Source organism: Vombatus ursinus, unplaced genomic scaffold (genome assembly GCF_900497805.2).
Source record: "Vombatus ursinus unplaced genomic scaffold, bare-nosed wombat genome assembly UNPS02015406.1, whole genome shotgun sequence".
In the NCBI taxonomy this organism is placed as follows: Eukaryota; Metazoa; Chordata; class Mammalia; order Diprotodontia; family Vombatidae; genus Vombatus; species Vombatus ursinus.
Genome location: NW_020955184.1, coordinates 468,686 through 488,195, shown reverse-complemented (window position 1 = coordinate 488,195; position 19,510 = coordinate 468,686). Strand labels below are relative to the sequence as shown.

The window sequence follows — 19,510 nt, the reverse complement described above, 5'->3', positions numbered from 1 at the left end:
GAGAATTAACAAAATCCTAAATAGCAAGTGGCTTAAGGGGGAAAAAACAATCATAGAAATAATTAATAACAATGTGAAAGAACACAAAAATGATGAGACAACATATCAAAAGTTCTGAGCTTCAGCTAAAGTAGTCTTCAGAAGAAAAAACTATATCCCTCAATTAAAAAAATCAATAAACTTAAAAAAACAAAAATAAGGGGGGAAACAAACAAGGTAACACCACAACACTCCACTTATTTTTAATTTCATCCCAATTTGTTGGCTACAAGTTTATCAATTTAGTTAGTCTTTTCAGAGGACTAGCTTTTAATTCTGATTATCAGCTCTATGGTTTCTATAGTTTCCAATTTATCTATTTCTCCTTTAATATTAAAATTTTCTACTTTCCCCTTGTGCCTTCCAAAGGCCCTCCTAGAATTTAAGCAACTGAGCCAGACATAATAGTCAACATAGAGATAATAGGAAAAGGAAGAAAGAAAAATAGGACTTTTTTTACTCAAACATTTCTGTTAACTTTAATTTTACTGCAACCATAGAGAGTCTGGGGATAGGTAGACACAAACATAAATTTAAATTAAAGCAGAGAACCAAGTTTCTGTCTACATATTAGGAATTTTTCTAACCAAGGTCTATCTGATTATATTCCTAACTTTTCATTTAATAAAAACCCCCTGAAGCAGCAAAGTAGTGAACTATGTGATTTTTAGGGGCCATTATATTGTCCCTAAGGCTAAAAATGAGCTAAATGTTGTCACAGCATATGGTTGATTAAATTTCCAGAAACAAAGGGCGCAGAGAGGAAAGGGTGGTAATGATTATTTATTGCTGGTGGTTACCAGCACCACAGCACCATGAGTGTTGGGGGGAAGGGAAAGGAACAAGAATTTATATAGCACTTGTTATGTTACAGACAGGCATTGTGCTAAGTACTTTTATAAATCTGATTTGATCCTTACAACAATCCTACGAAGTAGATGCTATTATTATCTCCCCGTTTTACAGTTGATGAAGCTGAAGCAAAAAGAAGTTAAATGATTTGACCAGGGTAGCACAGCTAAAAAGTGTCTGAGAACAGATCTGAACTCAGGTCTTCCTGACTCCAGGCTCAGCACTCTATGCACTAGTTCATGATGACACGATGGTTTACTTAAAAAAGTTCTAGGAATCAATGAAGAAACTAAATAAGACAATAACTTTAACAAAGATTTAGGCTACAAAGATAAACTCACAAAAGTAAATGATATTTCTATATAGCAATAACAAAATTCAGGACAAAATAATAAAAAGGAATTCCAATCATATTAGCCCCAAAATGCATAAAATATCTAGGAGTGAATTTACCAAATCATTCTCAATAGCTGTGTAGACATAATTACAACTTACTTCTTAAAGAAATAGAGAACAACCTAACTCAAGGTTGTAGATGGGCCCAGTTTAACCTAGCTTATAGATGAGCCACGTTAATATAAGAAAAATGAAAATACTTCTGAAGTTAATTTGCAGACTTGATGCTATGCCTATAAAACTACCAAAGGTCTACCAAAAGCCCTACTTTGTAGGGCTTTTATAATAATGCAATTCATTTGGAACAATAAAAAATCTAGACTATCTGGGGAAATAATTAGGGGGAAAGTACAAATAAAGGAGGAATAGCACTTCCAGACAACAAAATATATTATAAAGCAGTAATAATCTATCTACTTTATACTGGTTAAAAAATGTAAAAAGCAGATCTCTGGAATAGACTAGCAAAGAAAAATCAAATGTAATTGAACATAAAAACTCAATGTTCAGTAAATACAAAAAACATTAATTACCTAAGAAAGAACTCCTTATTTGACAAGAATTGCTGAGGAAAATGGAAAACAGTCTGACAAAAATTAAATTTATGATATCTTATACCATATTCCATAATAAATCAAAATGTATAGTGAGCTTGAATATTAAAGACTATAACATTAAAGAAATTAGAAGAGGAGTTGATATTGCCTTTTGCAGCTACTGATGAGGAAGAGGTGAATTCTTAACCAAAGAATGGATAGAGGTGATTACAAAACATAAAATAGATAATTTCAATTACACAAAATTGAAAAACATTGGTCTTAACAAAATTAAGGCAACTAGAATAAGAAGGCAAATGGTCAACTGGGGAAAATTCTTTATATTAGATATTTCTGAGAAAAATGTAATAGATACATACACAAGATATGTAATGATACATAGACAATTGACAAAGGCTGACTGCTTCAGCCGCCACAAATTGGGTAACATGGGGGTTCCGTGCATGGATCTATAGTAGAATAGATCAGGCAGAACCATGTCTTATTTTTCCTTATATCCTCTGTCTGTACTATGCATTTGCATGTAGGTGCTGCATAACTCTTTTCTAATATAATAAATCTTACATGATCATAATTTGTATTACCTCTCATTTTAGATATTAACATTAATTTGGAACTTGTTCAAGATCATAATCCTCTCAGAATTTTTTTCTTATGTCTTTTTGCCCATTTTTGGCCCACTATTATCTCTTATTTTTAAAGGAAACCTTAATACAGAATATAGTTAAGTTTGAATGTAAGTTAAAGGGAAAACAAGTATTTGAGCTCTGGAAGTGTTTTAAAAAGTAAAACAGTATAGTGCCACCAGATGTCACTGTTAGCATGTGGTAATGGAGTTAATGTTAAATTTAAAAAAAAAAAAGAAAGAAAAAATGTCCTTCCTATCACATTAAAAAAAAAAGCTCATTTGTACACATCCGTTGAATACCTCCAACACATATACGTTGTCAAATCTCTACTTTGAGGCAATATGACCTTTTAAAATAATTTCTGGCACTATAATTCCAAACTATAGTCCTTTTAAGCTAAACACACTGCCTAAAAGATGTTTGAATAGGTAAGGACAGTCAAGTGGACAAGTTGACTGAAGGATAGTGGAGAGTAGCTTTTCATTTGTGGTCAGACAGAAGTTTTTTGGGGGTAAGCTCCAAGTCCCATAGAGAAGAGATGCCTTTGTATGTGGAAGGCTCATATGTTAGGACTAGAGAACTTGACTACCCCTCCGCCACAACTGACTGGGTCCTTAGGTGGAATGGGGGAGGAGGTGTCTCTTTTTGTCAAAATTAGACTCCACATTGGTTGAGAAATTCCATCAGGCCTCTTTGATGAAGATCTGATTTTTTTTTTTAAATCTCTGGATGAAGCAGTAGAGCTGGTTCTGTAAAAATGACAGTGTAGATGGTTTGTATTTGATGTCCTTTAACCTCCTGATACCCTCCCCTGCCCAGGCACCTGATACCTTTTTGCGGCCCTCTGACTAATTAAAGCTTCTATGATGTAATATTCTACCAATGGTTTCTCTCTCAAGCAATTTCCTGTGCTCCGAAGTCCCCACTCTCTCTCCTGTTCCTATTCCTAGCTCACAGGGCCTGGCGCATAGAAGGCTTTACCTTAACTAAATGCTTGTTGGCTAATGAGCTGCTGATCTGCATCAGCTGGAGGAATTTCCACACCGGGAGTACTCTAACTGAAAAAAGTTAAAGGTTCAACCAAAACAACAACAAAAACAACATCCAGTCTTCGGTCTGTCCAAATGTTATCCTTCACCCTTATTACATGATCACCACATTGGCTTTTCTGGATATGTTTGTCTCCGTTGATATTTCTATGCCACTTTTTGCACAAACTGTTTTTGGTGATTCGCCTCAGCCTGCTTTTAACCACCAAGCACCTTCCGCCTACGCTCACCAAGTTTTGATTCGATCATTCAATGGTAACAACCTTCTTGAAAATTTGGGGGGCAGAAATTCTGCCTCCTCAGGAGGGGAGAATGACCTGTACCCATACAGTTTTCTGGGATTTTGAGTTTTTGCTTATCTCCTGAGTGAAGGAAATATCACAGTATGGGGATACAGGTGGGGCTTGAAGGAGCCCATGGGAAAGAGTAAGGAATCTAAGAGGGAAGCAGAAGTAATTGCTTCCCTTCCTCAGAAGCAGGGGCAGCTGGGAGGGGAGTGTACATAGAAAGAGTGTGAGAGTAATTTGTAACAGCGTCAGTGCCAAGGGTAGTGACTGAGATGCAGTTTCCCCAAATGGAAGCCAAAGGGTCAAGCAGCAAGGTATAATCTTGGCTGCTCACCTTTGTGGCTGGAGTTCTAGTAAAAAGCATCTGTGTTCTGGGGAATGTGGAGGGAATTGACGGTCTTTATTCATCAGATCCTTGTCCTGCTTCAGCTGGGCATTACTGGTGCCTGTTCATTTACTCTATGTTGCATTTTTTTTAACTCACCTCGTTTTTTCCTTCCCATAAATATCTCTGATTGCCACAGACATGCATTTCCTTGCAACTCTTAGGATTCGAAAAAGGAATTTCTTTTATATACTAGTCGGGGGAAAAAAGAGAGTCTTGCTTACCTTTCTGTTTGCTCCCCAGCCATTACCTTTGGACCCTGACTACCACACACACATGCATGCGTACATACATACATAAACGCACATATATACACATGCATAGAGTGAAAAAGAGGCACCCTGGTGCTGATATAATCAGTCAATAAGCATTTATTTAGTGCTTACTATGTACCAGGCACTGCTCTAGGCACAAAGAATGCAAGGAAAATGCAAAGAAAAAAATAAACTAGTCCCTTGACTTCAAGGAACTACTGGGGATTCCACAGGCAGACAAATAAGTAGATAAAAAAATCTGCAATATAAAATAATTTCAAGAGGGCAAATGCGCTAAAAACTGGGGATGATTCTTTTGAGGTCATAAGTGCTCCACGGAATAGCAGTAACTCCCCTAAGCCACTAGCCTTGCCTCAAACCCAGCCACCCAGAACCATCATCCAGAGGAGCAGCCCGTTTGGAGGAGGGACCCACCATCCCTGGCCACCACTAACACCAATGGCCAGCCAGCTAAGTGCCACTGGTAAGGAAGTAAACCCAAGATATTAGGACCAACAGATGCTGACAACTGACAGCTCCCACCTCCTAGCTACTGAAGACCGGGAAAAAGTACTCACACCAAACTCCTTGCCACTGTAGAATTCTTCAACATCATAAATAGATAGGTTTAATTAATGGAAAAGAAATTAAAGAAGATCTAACACCATCCTCCTTGTTACTATACTCTAAGGAACCCTAGACCTTGTAACTGCAACCTCTGATGTATGCTATTTTTCTTATTAGAATGTGGGCTCCTCTGGAGGAAAGGACCGTTTCGTTTTGTTTTTTCTCTTTATATCTGCCAGTGTTTATCACAGTGGGTTTTTTCCAAATATTTTATTTTTTCCAGTTAACATGTAAAAAATTTTTAACATTTGTTTTGAAAAATTTTGAGTTCTAAATTGTCTCCCTCCCTCCTCATTGAGAAGGCAAGCAGTTTGTATAGATTATACATATGCATACATATATATATTATATATATATACATATAGTGTAGTGTTTTGATAGGTGCTTAAGAAATGTTTCTATTCATTCCTTTATTCTATGAGTCACTACCATGACTAGGAAAATATCCCATGTTAAGAAGGGCTTTTGTGGCTATAGGCATTTTGTGATCACCAAAAAAAACTTTGAGTCTCCCAAATGCATCCTAACCTTTTTTCTTTTGTTTAGTATGAGCCTGCTTCATTGTTCCTCTGTTCCTTTCAAATGTATACTCAGTGGATTACCCATTGTCATAATCTGGGCCATATACATTCTCTGTGTAATTTTTTCCCTGAGTGAATGGTATTTTATTGCTTATTCTGCTTAATTGACTTGGCAGACTTTATTGTTTGGTTTGAGGTGTTTGATAGTGCTGCCTCTATACCTCCAGACCTCTTTAGTTTATGGCATTCTGTAGTGATATTCAAATGTAACTATTAGAATGTATCTCTTCACTACATTCAAGAGTTTGACTGCATCTAATTTTGCCTAAATTTGAAATAGTAATGAATTTTGTTCATATTGTCAGATTAACAATTATTTTTAAAACTAGCTTAATTTCTGAAAATTCATTACAGAATACTCTATGGAGTTCCTACTTCAAAAGCTAAGGACAAAAATGAAAATATTTCTCCAGAAACATCAACAACTTTAGTTAAATGGAAAAAACCAAATGAAAAACCATCTCTTCAACTCTCAGGAGAAGAAGTAAGAACTGCTTTTGATAACTTTATGTAATGCTTCATTTAACCCATTCGTGCCTTCTTACTTTGTAATTCTTATATTTTCCCATAGGTCCTCCCCTGAGGATTTGCTTAATGTGCCAGAGGCCTTCCTCTAAGATTTTTTATATTATGTGGGTCCCACTATTAGTACCCATCTGTCTTTTGAGATAATATTTGAAAAGTGTTTTGCAAACTTTAAAGTTCTATATAAATATTAGTTATTATTACTTCTACTGCTACTATGGCCAGCTCACCTCCTTTTCCAGTTATACATTTTCTGTGTAATATCCTGTATTCATTTTTTGTTGATAGGTCATTATCAAAAATGTTTGTGAGCCTACTTATATCCATTCCGTGTGTTTCCATTTCCCTTTGGGCCACATACAAATTAGATTCTTTACTTAGTGTGATGTTATATGATTTGTAGCCATACAGAAAAATTAGAAGAACATAGATATTTAAAAAGATGGAGTTTTGTTTTGGGAAGCATCTTGGGATCATTAAAAGTGCTTTGCATTTTCCCGAATGCAAGTTCTGGGCCCAGCTAGGATCTATCCTAGATATATCAACTTATGTGTAGTGTGGATATTACATGCTTTCCATCCATTTGTTTTTTCCTGTATGGATAATTAGGCCTCAGAATTATAGAATCACTATTTCAGAGTTGGAAAATACCTTAGTTACCCATCTAGTCAAACTCATACTCGAAAAATTAATTTCTTCTGCATCATGCCTAACAAGTATAAAACATTTTATATGAAACATTTCCAAAGAAAGGCAACCCTCTACTTTCTGAGACAGCTTATTCCACTTTTGGATAACTCTAATTAGAAAGCTTTTCCAAATATCAAGCCTAAATTTGCTCCTTTACCCACCATTCCTACATTTGTATTCTGGAGCCAAATAGAATAAATCCATTCCCTTTTCAATGGGACATCTCTTTAAATACCAGAAGATAGGTAAAATGTTGCCCTTAAGTTTTCTGTTCTCCAGTTTTGATATTGTATAGGAATAATCTATGATTGTACCTCATTTCCTTCAATCAGCCCCAAAGAACAGGAAGCCTCCAACCCTTGCCCTCCTCTGTATGCTTTCCAGCTAATCAATGCCCTTCTGGAAAGGTGATTCCCAGAATTGAATATACTATCTATGGCAGAAGACAGACAGCAGTACTCTTGTTCTTAGAAGCTACCCCTCTCTTAAGGCAGACTCAGATGGCATTATCTTTCTAGGTTGCCATATCACACTGTGGACTGATGTTGAGCTTGCAAATTCACTAAAACCCTCAGATCTTTCCCAGATAATTTACAGACTTTCTATATGTTTTATGTGTCACATAATCCTTAATCATCATGATCTTGAAGATCTTCATCTATGGAAGAACTACAAACTGATTTAGAACATTTCTTCTTCCAAATAATAGGAATTCACTGACTAGATTATATTTCACAAAGTAGGAAGGAAATTTGGTATTTATCTAGCAAATTTAATCTAAGTTGCTAGCCAAGCAGTATATCAGGTAAAACATTACCTTTGCTTGTCTCTTGATCCGATTAAGGTAGTTAAATGTCAGCTCTTCAATTAACTAAATACTGGATAGACAGAAGATGGGATCCATGGGAAGGTTTTTAGGGATCAGACAGATAGTATCTGTATGAGATAATTTAGGTATGCTCTTACCCAAAAACACAGAGATAGCCTGCATAAAGTTTTTTAGATTATGTCCTAGTTCATAATTTGTATTTTTTTGCTTTTGCCTGGAACCTTGTGTAATTGTAGCATACCAGGCAACACCACTGTTAGTACTCATTTGTTAAAGCAAGAATAATATATGTAGAACTAAATGGTCTGCTCTAAAAATTACTAAACTAATTTTTTTTAGTAGAAGAAACATTTCGGTGGGATGGACTGGATTTGCTTAATATTGGAAATATCTAATATTATTATTTATAAAAGCATTCTATAATACAGTGTCTTCCTTGACAAAAATCAACTATGGTTACTACCATTTATGAAAATTTTCTGTTCTGCCCAGAAATTGGAATTTTAAATGTTTTGCATTTAATATGCTTTTCTATGACAATGCAGGTACAACCATATGTTATATCTACATGATATCAAACATTCCAATGGAAATTTTAAAATTCAATCAAATATCCAAGAGTTTGTATATATTCACTGAACATATACAAACTCTTTGAAAATGTGTGGATTCTTCACCAAACACTTCAGTCTTCATCTAGATGTTAGATACTAATGTTCTTAATAATAATTATTAGATTATTATAGATTCAGATTAGATTATAGATTAGATAATTATAGATTAGATAATAATTAGATAATTGATGTTTTTTAGCTGGTTGATATTAGTGATTGAGAAGAGTTAATAGCAGACAGAAGTCAGGTGGCCCCTGTCCTTAACACAGAATGAAGGGGAATGGTTTCTCAAGGCAGGGGGAAAAGGAAGGGGAGAAGAGAGTGGAGTTCTTTTTTTTTAAGTTTAATATTTTATTTCCTCCCCAAAGAGAGTGGAGTTCTTACAGAATGGAAGAATAAACAATTGTAATCTCAACAGCAGTGAAGAGGGTAGAGGGTAGGGGAGGTCTACTATGGGGCAGAAGCTGCTACTCTGTGGTAACACCCTTGGACAGGTTGGGAACACCCTTTGTGTATAGAAATAAAATTCTGGGACAAAGGTGCAACAATGAACCATAGCCAGCTATTCTGAATTAAACTTCACCATTGCTCCTTAGGAGTAGGGTTTTTGTAGGAGTAGGGCCAAATGAGGGTTAGGTTGGATGTTAGTGAATATTATCCTATCATGCTTTGTTCTGGAAAAACCAGAATAATTATTCTAGCTAGACCCACTGAGACAGGGGCACAGCTTGGTGGAAGTTCCTGGTTTTGGGACTCTGTCCTTCTTGGTCCTTGTATCTGGGTGAATTTTAACTCCTTGGGATTTGTTTTCCATGGAGTTTGAAGCACATGGCATTTGGCTTGTTTACTTGTGAAAGCAAACTGGGGGTATACCCCGGCCTTCTTGGGTCACAGAGGGAACCAACCTACGGTGTGAAACCACCTACATGTCTATACCTGGCTCCTTGGAACTGATAAACTTAAGACCTTTGCAAACTGACCAGCAGAAATAAGTGAATGATACTTGGTGTTCTCACATAGGTTTGAGTCCTTAAAAAGGCTCTTTGGGGGGAGGTGGGGAGCAGAGTCAAGATGGCAGAGTGAAAGCAGGGACTCAACCTGAGCTCTCCCTCAAACCCCTTCAAATACCTTTAAAAAGTGACTCTGAACAAATTCTAGAGTGGCAGCACCCACAAAGAGACAGAGTGAGGCAGATTTCCAGCCCAAAGCAACCTGGAAGGTCGACAGGAAAGATCTGTTGTACCAGGCTGAGAGAGGAGCACAGTCTGACTCAAGCTACCAGCTCAGACCCAGCCCCAGCAAAGCCAGAGGGGGCCTTGGAGGGCTGAATCACTGGCAGCAGTGGCAGGTTTCCAGACTTCTCAACCCACAGACAGCAAAGACAACTTAGAAAGTCAGCAGGAGGGGGTCTGTTGGAACTGGGTGAGAGAAAGTGCAGTTCAGCACAGGCTGTGCCAGTATAGCCCTGGCCCTAACAAACCAGGAGCAGGCCTAGGGCGTGACTGAATCAGCAATGGCAGCAGCACCGGCAGCAGCAGGGGCTACTCCTGGAGCTATCAGCCTACAGACTGAATGTTTGAAAGTCACCTATTTCGATTTCCAGGAGCCAAGATGGTGGAGTAAGCAGTAAGTCATTTTCACCCTCCTTTATATTGACCTTGAAAAACTCAGAGAATATTGCCCTAGGAAAAATCCTGGAATAGTGGAGCCAGCAGAAAGATGAGGTACAGCAGTCTTTTAGCTCAGGAGACTAGGGGGATTAATGGGAAAGGGACCTCTTGCTGTGGCTGAAGGGGACCAATACAGGATGGGAGGCATCCTAGCAAGCCAGTGGCAAGCCCCACCTCAGCACACCAGTGGGAGATCCTGAGCCCGAGGGTGGTGGATCAGGCAAGCACCAACACACACCTCAGCTGCCACCACCAGCTCCAGCTCAGTACTAGGTAAGCTACCAGACCCCTACAGCCTCCAGTTGCCAATACCTGAGGCCTCAGGACACAAAACCTGTAACCAGGCCCCTAACCCCCAGCACAAGAAGAGTGGGACAGTGCCCCCTGTGCCCCATAAGCAGAGATCAACTTTAAAAGCCAGAAAAAAGGGGAAAAAACATGAACAAAAAGCAACACAGAAAAACAAAGACCATAGAGAAATATTTTGGTGACAGGGAAGATCAAAAAACAAATTCAGGAGAGGACAACATTGTCAACATGCCCACATCCAAAACCTCAAAAGGGAATATGAACTGGTCTCAAGCTCAAAAAGCGTTCTTGGAAGAGCTAAAGAAGGATTTTAAAAGTTAAATAAGAGAGGTAAAAGAAAAATTGAACAATTCCTTTAAAATACAATTGACAAAATGGAAAAAAAAAAACCAAAGTACACTGAAGAAAACAGCTCCTTAAAAAGTAGAATTGGGCAAATGGAAAAGGAGGTACAAAAGCTAACTGAAGAGAACAATTCATTAAAAAATAGAATTGGTGTAGAATACAATATTCCATAAGGCAAAGGAGCTTGGATTACAACCAAGGATCAACTACCCAGTGAAAATGAGCATAATCTTTCAGGGGAAGAGATGGATATTCAATGAAATAGGTGACTTCCAAACCTTCCTGATGAAAAGACCAGAGCTCAATAGAAAATTTGATCTTCAAATAAAAGATTCAAGAGAGACATAAAAAGGTAAACAGGACAGAAAAAAAACAACACTATGTTATTAATAAAGGCAAACTGTTTACATCCCTACATGGGAAGATGATACTTGTAACTCTTGAGAACTGTATCTTTATTATGACATTTAGAAGGGATATACATAGACAGAGGGTGTGGGTATAAGTTGTGATGTGATGATAAAAAAATCTAATTAAGTGGTAGAAAGGGATTGTAGTGGGAGAAGAGGAAAGGAGGAGGCAGAAAAGGGTAAATTACATTACATGAAGAGGCACAAAGACATATTACAGTAGAGGAAAAGAAGGGAGGGAGATGAGCATTGTTTGAACCTTACTCTTATCACATTTGGCTTGGCTTTTGTAAATATTCATCCATTTCACTAATATTGTCAAATTTATTGGCATACAGTTGGGCAAAATAGGTCCTAATTATTCTTTTAATTTCCTCTTCACTGGTGATGAATGTACCCTTTTCATTTTTGATACTGGTAATTTGCCTTACAGGCCGTAGGAGGGGAAAGGGGAAAGAAAAGGGAGGAGGTGATAGGGAGGGCAGATTGAGGGAGGCAGTGGTCTAAAGCAAAATGCTAATGAGGAGGGAAAGGAAGAAAGGAGAAAGAAAAACATAAATAAGGGGGTGGGGAATAGGATGGAGAGAGATAGTAGTCATAACTGTGAATGTGTGAATGGGATGAGCTCTCTCATAAAACAGAAGTAGATAGCAGAATGGATTAAAAATCATAATCCTACAATATGTTGTTTACAAGTAACACATTTGAAACAGAGGGATACACACAGGGTAAAGTTAAAAGGCTGGAGTAGAATATATTATGCTTCAGCTGAAGTAAAAAAAAGCGGGGGTAGCAATCCTGATCTCAGACAAAGCAAAAGCAAAAATAGAGCTCAATAAAAGAGATAAGGTGCCTGCTAAATGGCATGATAGACAATGAAGTAATATCATTACTAAACATATATGCACCAAGTGGTATAGCATCCAAATTCTTGGAGAAATTCAGGGAGTTACAGGAAGAAATAGTCAGCAAAACTATATTAGTGGGGGACCTCAACCTCCCCCTCTCTGAACTAGATAAATCTAACCACAAAATAAACAAGAAAGAAGTTAAGGAGGTGACTAGAATTTTAGAAAAATTAGATATGGTAGACCTCTGGAGAAAACTGAATGGGGATAGAAAGGAATATACCTTTTTTTCAGTGGTACATGGCACCTACACAAAAATTGACCATGTACTAGGGCATAAAAACCTCACAATCCAATATAGAAAAGCAGAAATATTAAATGCATCTTTTTCAGATCATGATGCAATAAAAATTATACGTAATAAAGGGCCATGGAAAGATAGACTAAAAATTAATTGGAAGCTAAATAATCTAACCCTAAAGAATGAATGGGTCAAACAACAAATCATAGAAACAATCAATAACTTCATTCAAGACAATGACAATAATGAGACAACATATCAAAACTTATGGGATGCAGCAAAAGCAGTTCTTAGGTGAGGTTTTCTATCTCTAAATGCTTACATGAATAAAATAGAGAAAGAGGCGATCAATGAATTTGGCATGCAACTAAAAAAGCTAGAAAAAAAAAACAAATTAAAAATCCCCAATTAAATACCAAATTAGAAATACTGAAAACCAAAGGCAAAATTAATAAAATTGAAATTAAGAAAATGATTGAACTAATAAAGAAAACTAAGAGCTGGTTTTATGGGAAAAAAACAATAAATAGATAAACCTTTGGTTAATTTGATTGAAAAAAAGGAAGAAGAAAACCAAATTACCAGTATCAAAAATGAAAAGGGTAAATTCATCACCAGTGAAGAGGAAATTAAAAGAATAATTAGGACCTATTTTGCCCAACTGTATGCCAATAAATTTGACAATATTAGTGAAATGGGTGAATATTTACAAAAGTATAAATTGCCCAGATTAACAGAAGAGGAAATAAAATACTTAAATAACTCCATTTTAGGAAAAGGAATTGAATAAACCATCAATGAACTCCCTAAGAAAAAATCTCCAGTGCCAAATGGATTTACAAGCTAATTCTATCATACATTTAAACAACAATTAATTCCAATACTATATAGACTATTTGGGAAAATAGGCAAGGAAAGAGTTCTACCAAATTCTTTTTATGGTACCAATATGGTACTGACACCTAAACCAGGCAGAGTCAAAACATAAAAAGAACATTATAGACCAATTTCTCTAATGAATATAGATGCAAAAATTTCAAATAAAATATTAGCAGAAAGATTAAAGCAACTTATCACAAGAATAATACACTATGACCAGGTAGGATTTATACCAGGAATGCAGGACTGGTCCAATATTAGGAAAACTATCAGCATAACTGATCATATCAGCAGCAAAACTAACAGAAACCATATGATTATCTCAATGGATGCAGAAAAAGTATTTGACAAAATACAACACCCATTCCTGTTAAAAACACTAGGGAGCATAGGAATACATGGATTCTTCCTTAAAATGATAAGTAGTATCTACTTAAAACCATCAGCAAGCATTATATGTAATGGGGATAAGCTAGAAGCATTTCCAATAAGATCGGGATGAAACAAGGATGTCCATTATCACCACTGTTGTTCAATATGGTACTAGAAATGTTAGCTTTAGCAATAAGAGAAGAAAAAGAAATTGAAGGAATTAGAATAGGCAAAGAAGAAACAAAGCTATCAGTCTTTGCAGATGATATGATGATATACTTAGAGAATCCTAGAGAATCAAGTAAAAAACTACTTGAAATAATAAACAACTTCAGCAAAGTTTCAGGCTATAAAATAAACCTACATAAATCATTGGCATTTCTATATGTTACCAACAAGGCCCAACAGCAAGAGATAGAAAAAGAATTTCCATATAAAGTTACTGTAGACATTATAAACATTTTGGGCATCTGCCTGCCGCAACAAACCTGGGAACTATGTGAACACAATTATAAAATGCTTTTCACACAAGTCAGATCTAAATAATTGGAAAAACATCAGTTGCTCATGGGTAGGCTGAGTTAATATAATCAAAATGACAATTCTACCTAAATTAATTTATTTATTCGGTGCCATTCCAATCAAACTACCAAAAAATGATTTGATAGAGCTACAAAAAATAATAAAAAAATTAATCTGGAAGAACAAAAGGTCCAGAATATCAAGGAAACTAATGAAAAGAAATGCTAGGGAAGGTAGCCTAGCCATACCAGATCTTAAATTGTATTGTAAAGCAGCAATCATCAAAACCACTTGGTACTGGCTAAGAAAGAGTGGTGGAGCAGTGAAATAGGTTAGGTACACAAGACAAAGTAGTCAATGACTATAGTAATCTACTGTTTGATAAACCCAAAGACTCTAGCTTGTGGGATAAGAACCCACTATTTAACAAAAACTGCTGGGAAAACTGGAAAATAGTATGGCAGAAACTAGGCATAGACCAACATCTTATACCTTATACCAAAATAAAGTAAAAAATGAGTACACAATTTAACTATAAAGGCTGATAATATAAACAAATTGGGAGAGCAAGGAATAGTTTACCTGTCAGATTTATGGAGAACTGAAGAATTTATTACCAAACAAGAGATGGAGAACATTGCAAAATGCAAAATGGATAATTTTGATTATATTACATTAAATTGAAATTTTTGCACAAACAAAGCCAATGCAACCAAGATTAGGAAGGAAGCAGATAAATGGGAAAGAGTTTTTACAATCAGTGTCTCTGATAAAGGCCTCGTTTCTAAAATATATAGAGAACTGCATCAAATGCATAAGAATCAAAGTCATTCCTCAATTGTTCAATTGTCAAAGGATATGAACAGGCAATTTTCAGATGAAGAAATTAAAGCTATCTATAGTCATATGAAAAAATGCTCTAAATCACTATTGATTAGAGAAATGCAAATCAAAACAACTCTGAGATACCACATCACACCTATCAGGTTGGCCAACATGACAAGACAGGAAAATGATAAATGCTGGAGCAGATGTGGGAAAATTGGAACACTAATGCATTGTTGGTGGAGTTGTGAACTGATCCAACCATTCTGGAGAGCAATTTGAAACCATACCCAAAGGTCCAGACAGACTTCAGAAAAACCTGGAAAGGCTTATATGAACTGATTGTGAGTGAAGTGAGCAAACCCAGGAGAACACTGTACACAGTAACAGCTACATTGTGTGATGACTAACTTTGATAGATTTCTCTCTTCTTAGCAATGCAAGGATCTAAGACAACTCCAAAAGACTCATGGTGGAAAATGCTGTCCACATCCAGGAAAAAAACTATGGAGTCTAAATGCAGATCAAAGCATATTATTTGCTCTCTCTCTATTTTTCTTCTTCTTCTTTTTTTTTTGTTTTTTTCTTCTTTCTCATGGTTTCTTCCACTGGATCTAATTCTTCTTTACAATATGACTAATGTTAAAATAGGTTTAATATGAATGTATATGTAGAACCTATATCAAATTGCATGCCGTCTTGGGGTGGGGGAAGGGGAGAGGTGGGGAGAAAATTTGGAACTCAAAATCTTATGGATATGAGTGTGGAAAACTAAAAATAAATAAATATTTTTTAAAAAGGCCCTTCAGAGATCATGAAATCAGTTAAATCTGGCCTCCCTTCCCCTTTGTGACTTGGAGAAATAGGGACAAAAATGTTTGCCTGTTAGATATACGTTTTAAACTGTATTTTGTTTTATTTCCAAGGTGTTTATTTACCCAGGATCTGTGAAAATGTTTTGCGCTCCAGCTCCCCCAAAATTCTCTGCTCCAATATCTCTCATAAGGCAAACCTTATATCCACAATATGAGGTAATATACTAAATAAATTTCCTTGCTGCTTCGAAAGCATATCCCATGTTAATGAATAGAATAAAAAGTATCTATATCCCACATGTGTTAAAACATCATAGCTGAATACGAACTTTGTCTTGTTTCTAGATGGTTTTATTGTAAATCAACAAATAAAAAACAACAGTCTATCACAATTAAGAAGTATAAGCTAGGGAACTGTGACAATTGATGATTTTTTTAAAAAAGCTGTAGCTCTTGAATGTGGATATTTTATCTGTTATTATCTTATCTAAACTACTATGATAAAGACTTTAGGGTTTTTATGGAAAGAATACTTTTTTGGCATGTGGTTCAAAAAGAATCAACCATTTTGAGTGGTTTTCCTAAGATATATCCTAAAATGGTCCTCATAAAATCCTGTGTACTTTTAAACTTTAATTATTTTATTTGTGTGTATAATAGAGACAACCTACAAATTACATCTAAAAGGGAACTTGTTAAAATTTAGGCCAGCTACTATTCAGTGTTTAATTATTTGAAGTTCTATAATAAATTTTAAATGACTATTATAGAAGAAAAGGTAAAAATTTGTCACATGGCTACTCAAATGGAAGTCCCTAATAAACTAAGAGAAAAAGATTCAGTTTGCCTTTAAGTGTCATTTAGGGATTATTTCTATTTCTGATAATCCTACATTTTCAAGATTAAAAGTTTAAGAGGTTTGGGGAAGCCTTATGAGAAAACTGCATACTCCTTCCTGTTATGTAGTAATATTTTGCTCCTGAGACATATCAGTACAGGAAAAGAATGGACATTGATGAAATTGACATGATATCTATTTATAACTTTGTGACCAAAGATAATATTTGGGAATATCTTACATGATTACATTGCATATAAATGAGTGGACATCATCTGGCCAGCCCATTCACTCTTATAATCTTATCAATAGATTATTGAAACATGATCAATTAAGCAATATTTAATTGATAATTAATATTCAATATAAATTCAACTAACATTGATCAGGAATGTAGCAGAAATTACAGGAATAGTCATTGCTGAATTGATTGAGTATTCTGAATTTCTGACTGAACCAATATGTTTTATTACTTGGGCAGTGCAAGAACAAGACCGTAGATATGTAAGAAAGTTTCATAGTCTTCAAGGCTGAATATATTCTCTAATCATGGTGAGTCAATGCATACTGGATTGAGAAGACAAAGGATAAATTAAAGATACTACAGAATTGAAAGAGAAATAGAGAATAGTTACAATGCTGAGAGAGAATAGTATAACATTAGGAGATTAAAAAAGGTATAGCTGGGTAGAGGATGTTATGATTAGAACATTTTGTAAACAAGTACTGCATGTTGAGAAGGTGTTTTTCATTCATCTACCTAGAGATGGCATACTTTTCCATGGAAACCTATTTCTCTATACTTTCTACAGGATAGTGATAGCTAGTCTGCCTTTGAAGTAATGTTAAGCTCTCTGAAAGCACAACAAAATAAAACAGGCCTAGATTCCTAATACCATACCAAATTTTGGTATGGTTTGGAAGAGACAGAAATCCAACTCCCAAATAGCCTTAACTTTTGTTATCTTCAGTTGATTTTTAAAATCAGCTTTTAAATTTAGATTTCCTATGTTGCATCAGGCAAGGTTTTAACTAGTATTTATATTTAAATACATTAAGCAAGTGCTTTAATGAAAATTAAATATATAATCAGCATATATATCTTGAAGTTTTAAAGTAGTGAATTGAAAAAGTTGCTACTAAAAGCATCCTTGACTAAACGCTTACAATCTTCATAATTATCTCTACTTAAGGAATTGCTTTGTGGTAATTATGTTATGATTATCTAACAGATAAAATTATCAAAATAACTTGTAAGAAAATTTAAAAATAGAAAACCATGTTCAGATTGGTCATACATATCTGGTCTTGATTAGCTTATCTTAAAAAGGTGTTTTATGTTTTATTTTAGAAAGTAATAAAGAAGATATTAATACCTCACAGATTCATTAATTCAGCAAACACTTATTCAGCAAACATTACTGGGGACTAAAGAGAAATACGTGGAGGAGGTCACATCCTCTGGCTTACAGGATGCGACAGGCAGAGATTGGGGGAGACTCAAATTTGGAGTTCTGTTTGGTTTCCCACAGTTAAACTGTTAAGAAACCAGAGAAATATAAAAAGAGGAAAAATCCAAAGATTAGGACTATATCTCCCATCTCCTTAGTTAATGTTCTTTCATGTTTATATAGCTTGTCTCCTCTGTAGGAAGGAGAAGAGAAGCATGTAGAAGTTTGGATTATCTTTGAAAATTGCAAAGAAATTTTCAGGAAATTGCAGTCTTTGATGAAAAGTCAAAAAAAATCAATATCAAAGCTTAAGTATAATTATAAGGAACCACTTAAAAAGAAGTTTGAAATTTGAAAGGCAACTGAATTTGGAAGATCATTATAAGTGGGAAATTATAGGCAGAAAATTATATATCAAGGAAGAATATAAATACTGTAGGCAAATTCAGATCTCTCCACCCAATAACTATTTCCTTACTCTAAATAAAACTTCTCCTTTCATAGAGAACTTTTCCCCTTTCTATAAAAAAGTTAAATCTGTTATTCTAAGGTAGTTTTTCTACTTAGAAAATGTTATTTCGTTAATTATTTACACATGTAACACCACATCATTACCCTTCCTCTTTCCATTCCTTCTTCCCAAATGCATAAAAACTTTGCCATTTCAGCTTACTTATTTATATTTTCTGTTCCTTGACTTTTGATTGTGATTGTGTCCTGTTAAACTAGGAGTCGTGTTTTCCCGATAATTTTGAATTATTAAAATGAAGAAATAATGAACTCAGTTATTAAAATAATCTGAATCAGAAGAGTTTTATAATGAACCATAAAATAAGTTAATCACCTTTTCTCTTTATCACAGAGTAGTTGTACATTTAAATATGTGGTAGAAAAGCAGTTTTCTGAGAGTCAAGAGAGTATTTCCACAAAGGAAAAAGAGAAAAAGTCTGTACTGGTATGTATAATTTAAGAAAGCAAATTATTCAAATAATTTGTAAAAATATTTCACATGAAATGTAATTCCTTGTTATTCAAAATAGATTGTCTACATTTTCCAGAAACTGTTGGTTGGTGCTATTAAATCTTAAGCTATTTAAGTGACAGTTATTATTATTACTTTTATTAATTTGACTATTATTAGCATTATCTCATTCTCACCTTTCTTGATGGAATTCAGAAAGTAAGGGTATAAGGTGAGTCACTATCCTGTTATTATTCTTTAACATTTAACATTTTGTGGACTATTATGTAAATGTAGAAGATAATTGAATGAGTATTGGCATATAGGCTCATCTTCAGTAGATTTACTCAAGTCATCCTCAGGACAACTTCAGCAACAGAAAAGATTACAGGGATTGCCTCATTCTGTTTCCACATGGTCTTAATTTCTTCTAGTAGTTTTCTACATTTTGAAAGCTTTTTATTCCTTGTAGTTGGAGATTGAGACTTTATTATGGCAATAGCTATCAAATACATTGTTCTTTGTCTTTCTGTTAATATGGTAATGTTATAGATCATACAGTAGTCTATATTTTTCATAGAAACTCCATAAAATGTCTGGAAAAGACCCCAGAATTAAAAAAAAAACTGAAAAGAAACAGAAGTAAATTC

At 35.1% G+C, this 19,510-nt stretch overlaps 1 protein-coding gene across 1 annotated transcript in view; it reads left to right on the top strand.

Annotated features, from left to right (window-relative positions):
- Positions 1-19,510, top strand: part of TTC6 (tetratricopeptide repeat domain 6) — a 329,783-nt gene that overhangs the window by 120,299 nt on the left and 189,974 nt on the right. Inside the window, exon 4 of the mRNA XM_027847447.1 lies at positions 4,833-4,932. Within this exon, the coding sequence (XP_027703248.1) occupies positions 4,833-4,932 (100 nt within the window). The remainder of the gene's footprint in view (positions 1-4,832; positions 4,933-19,510) is intronic.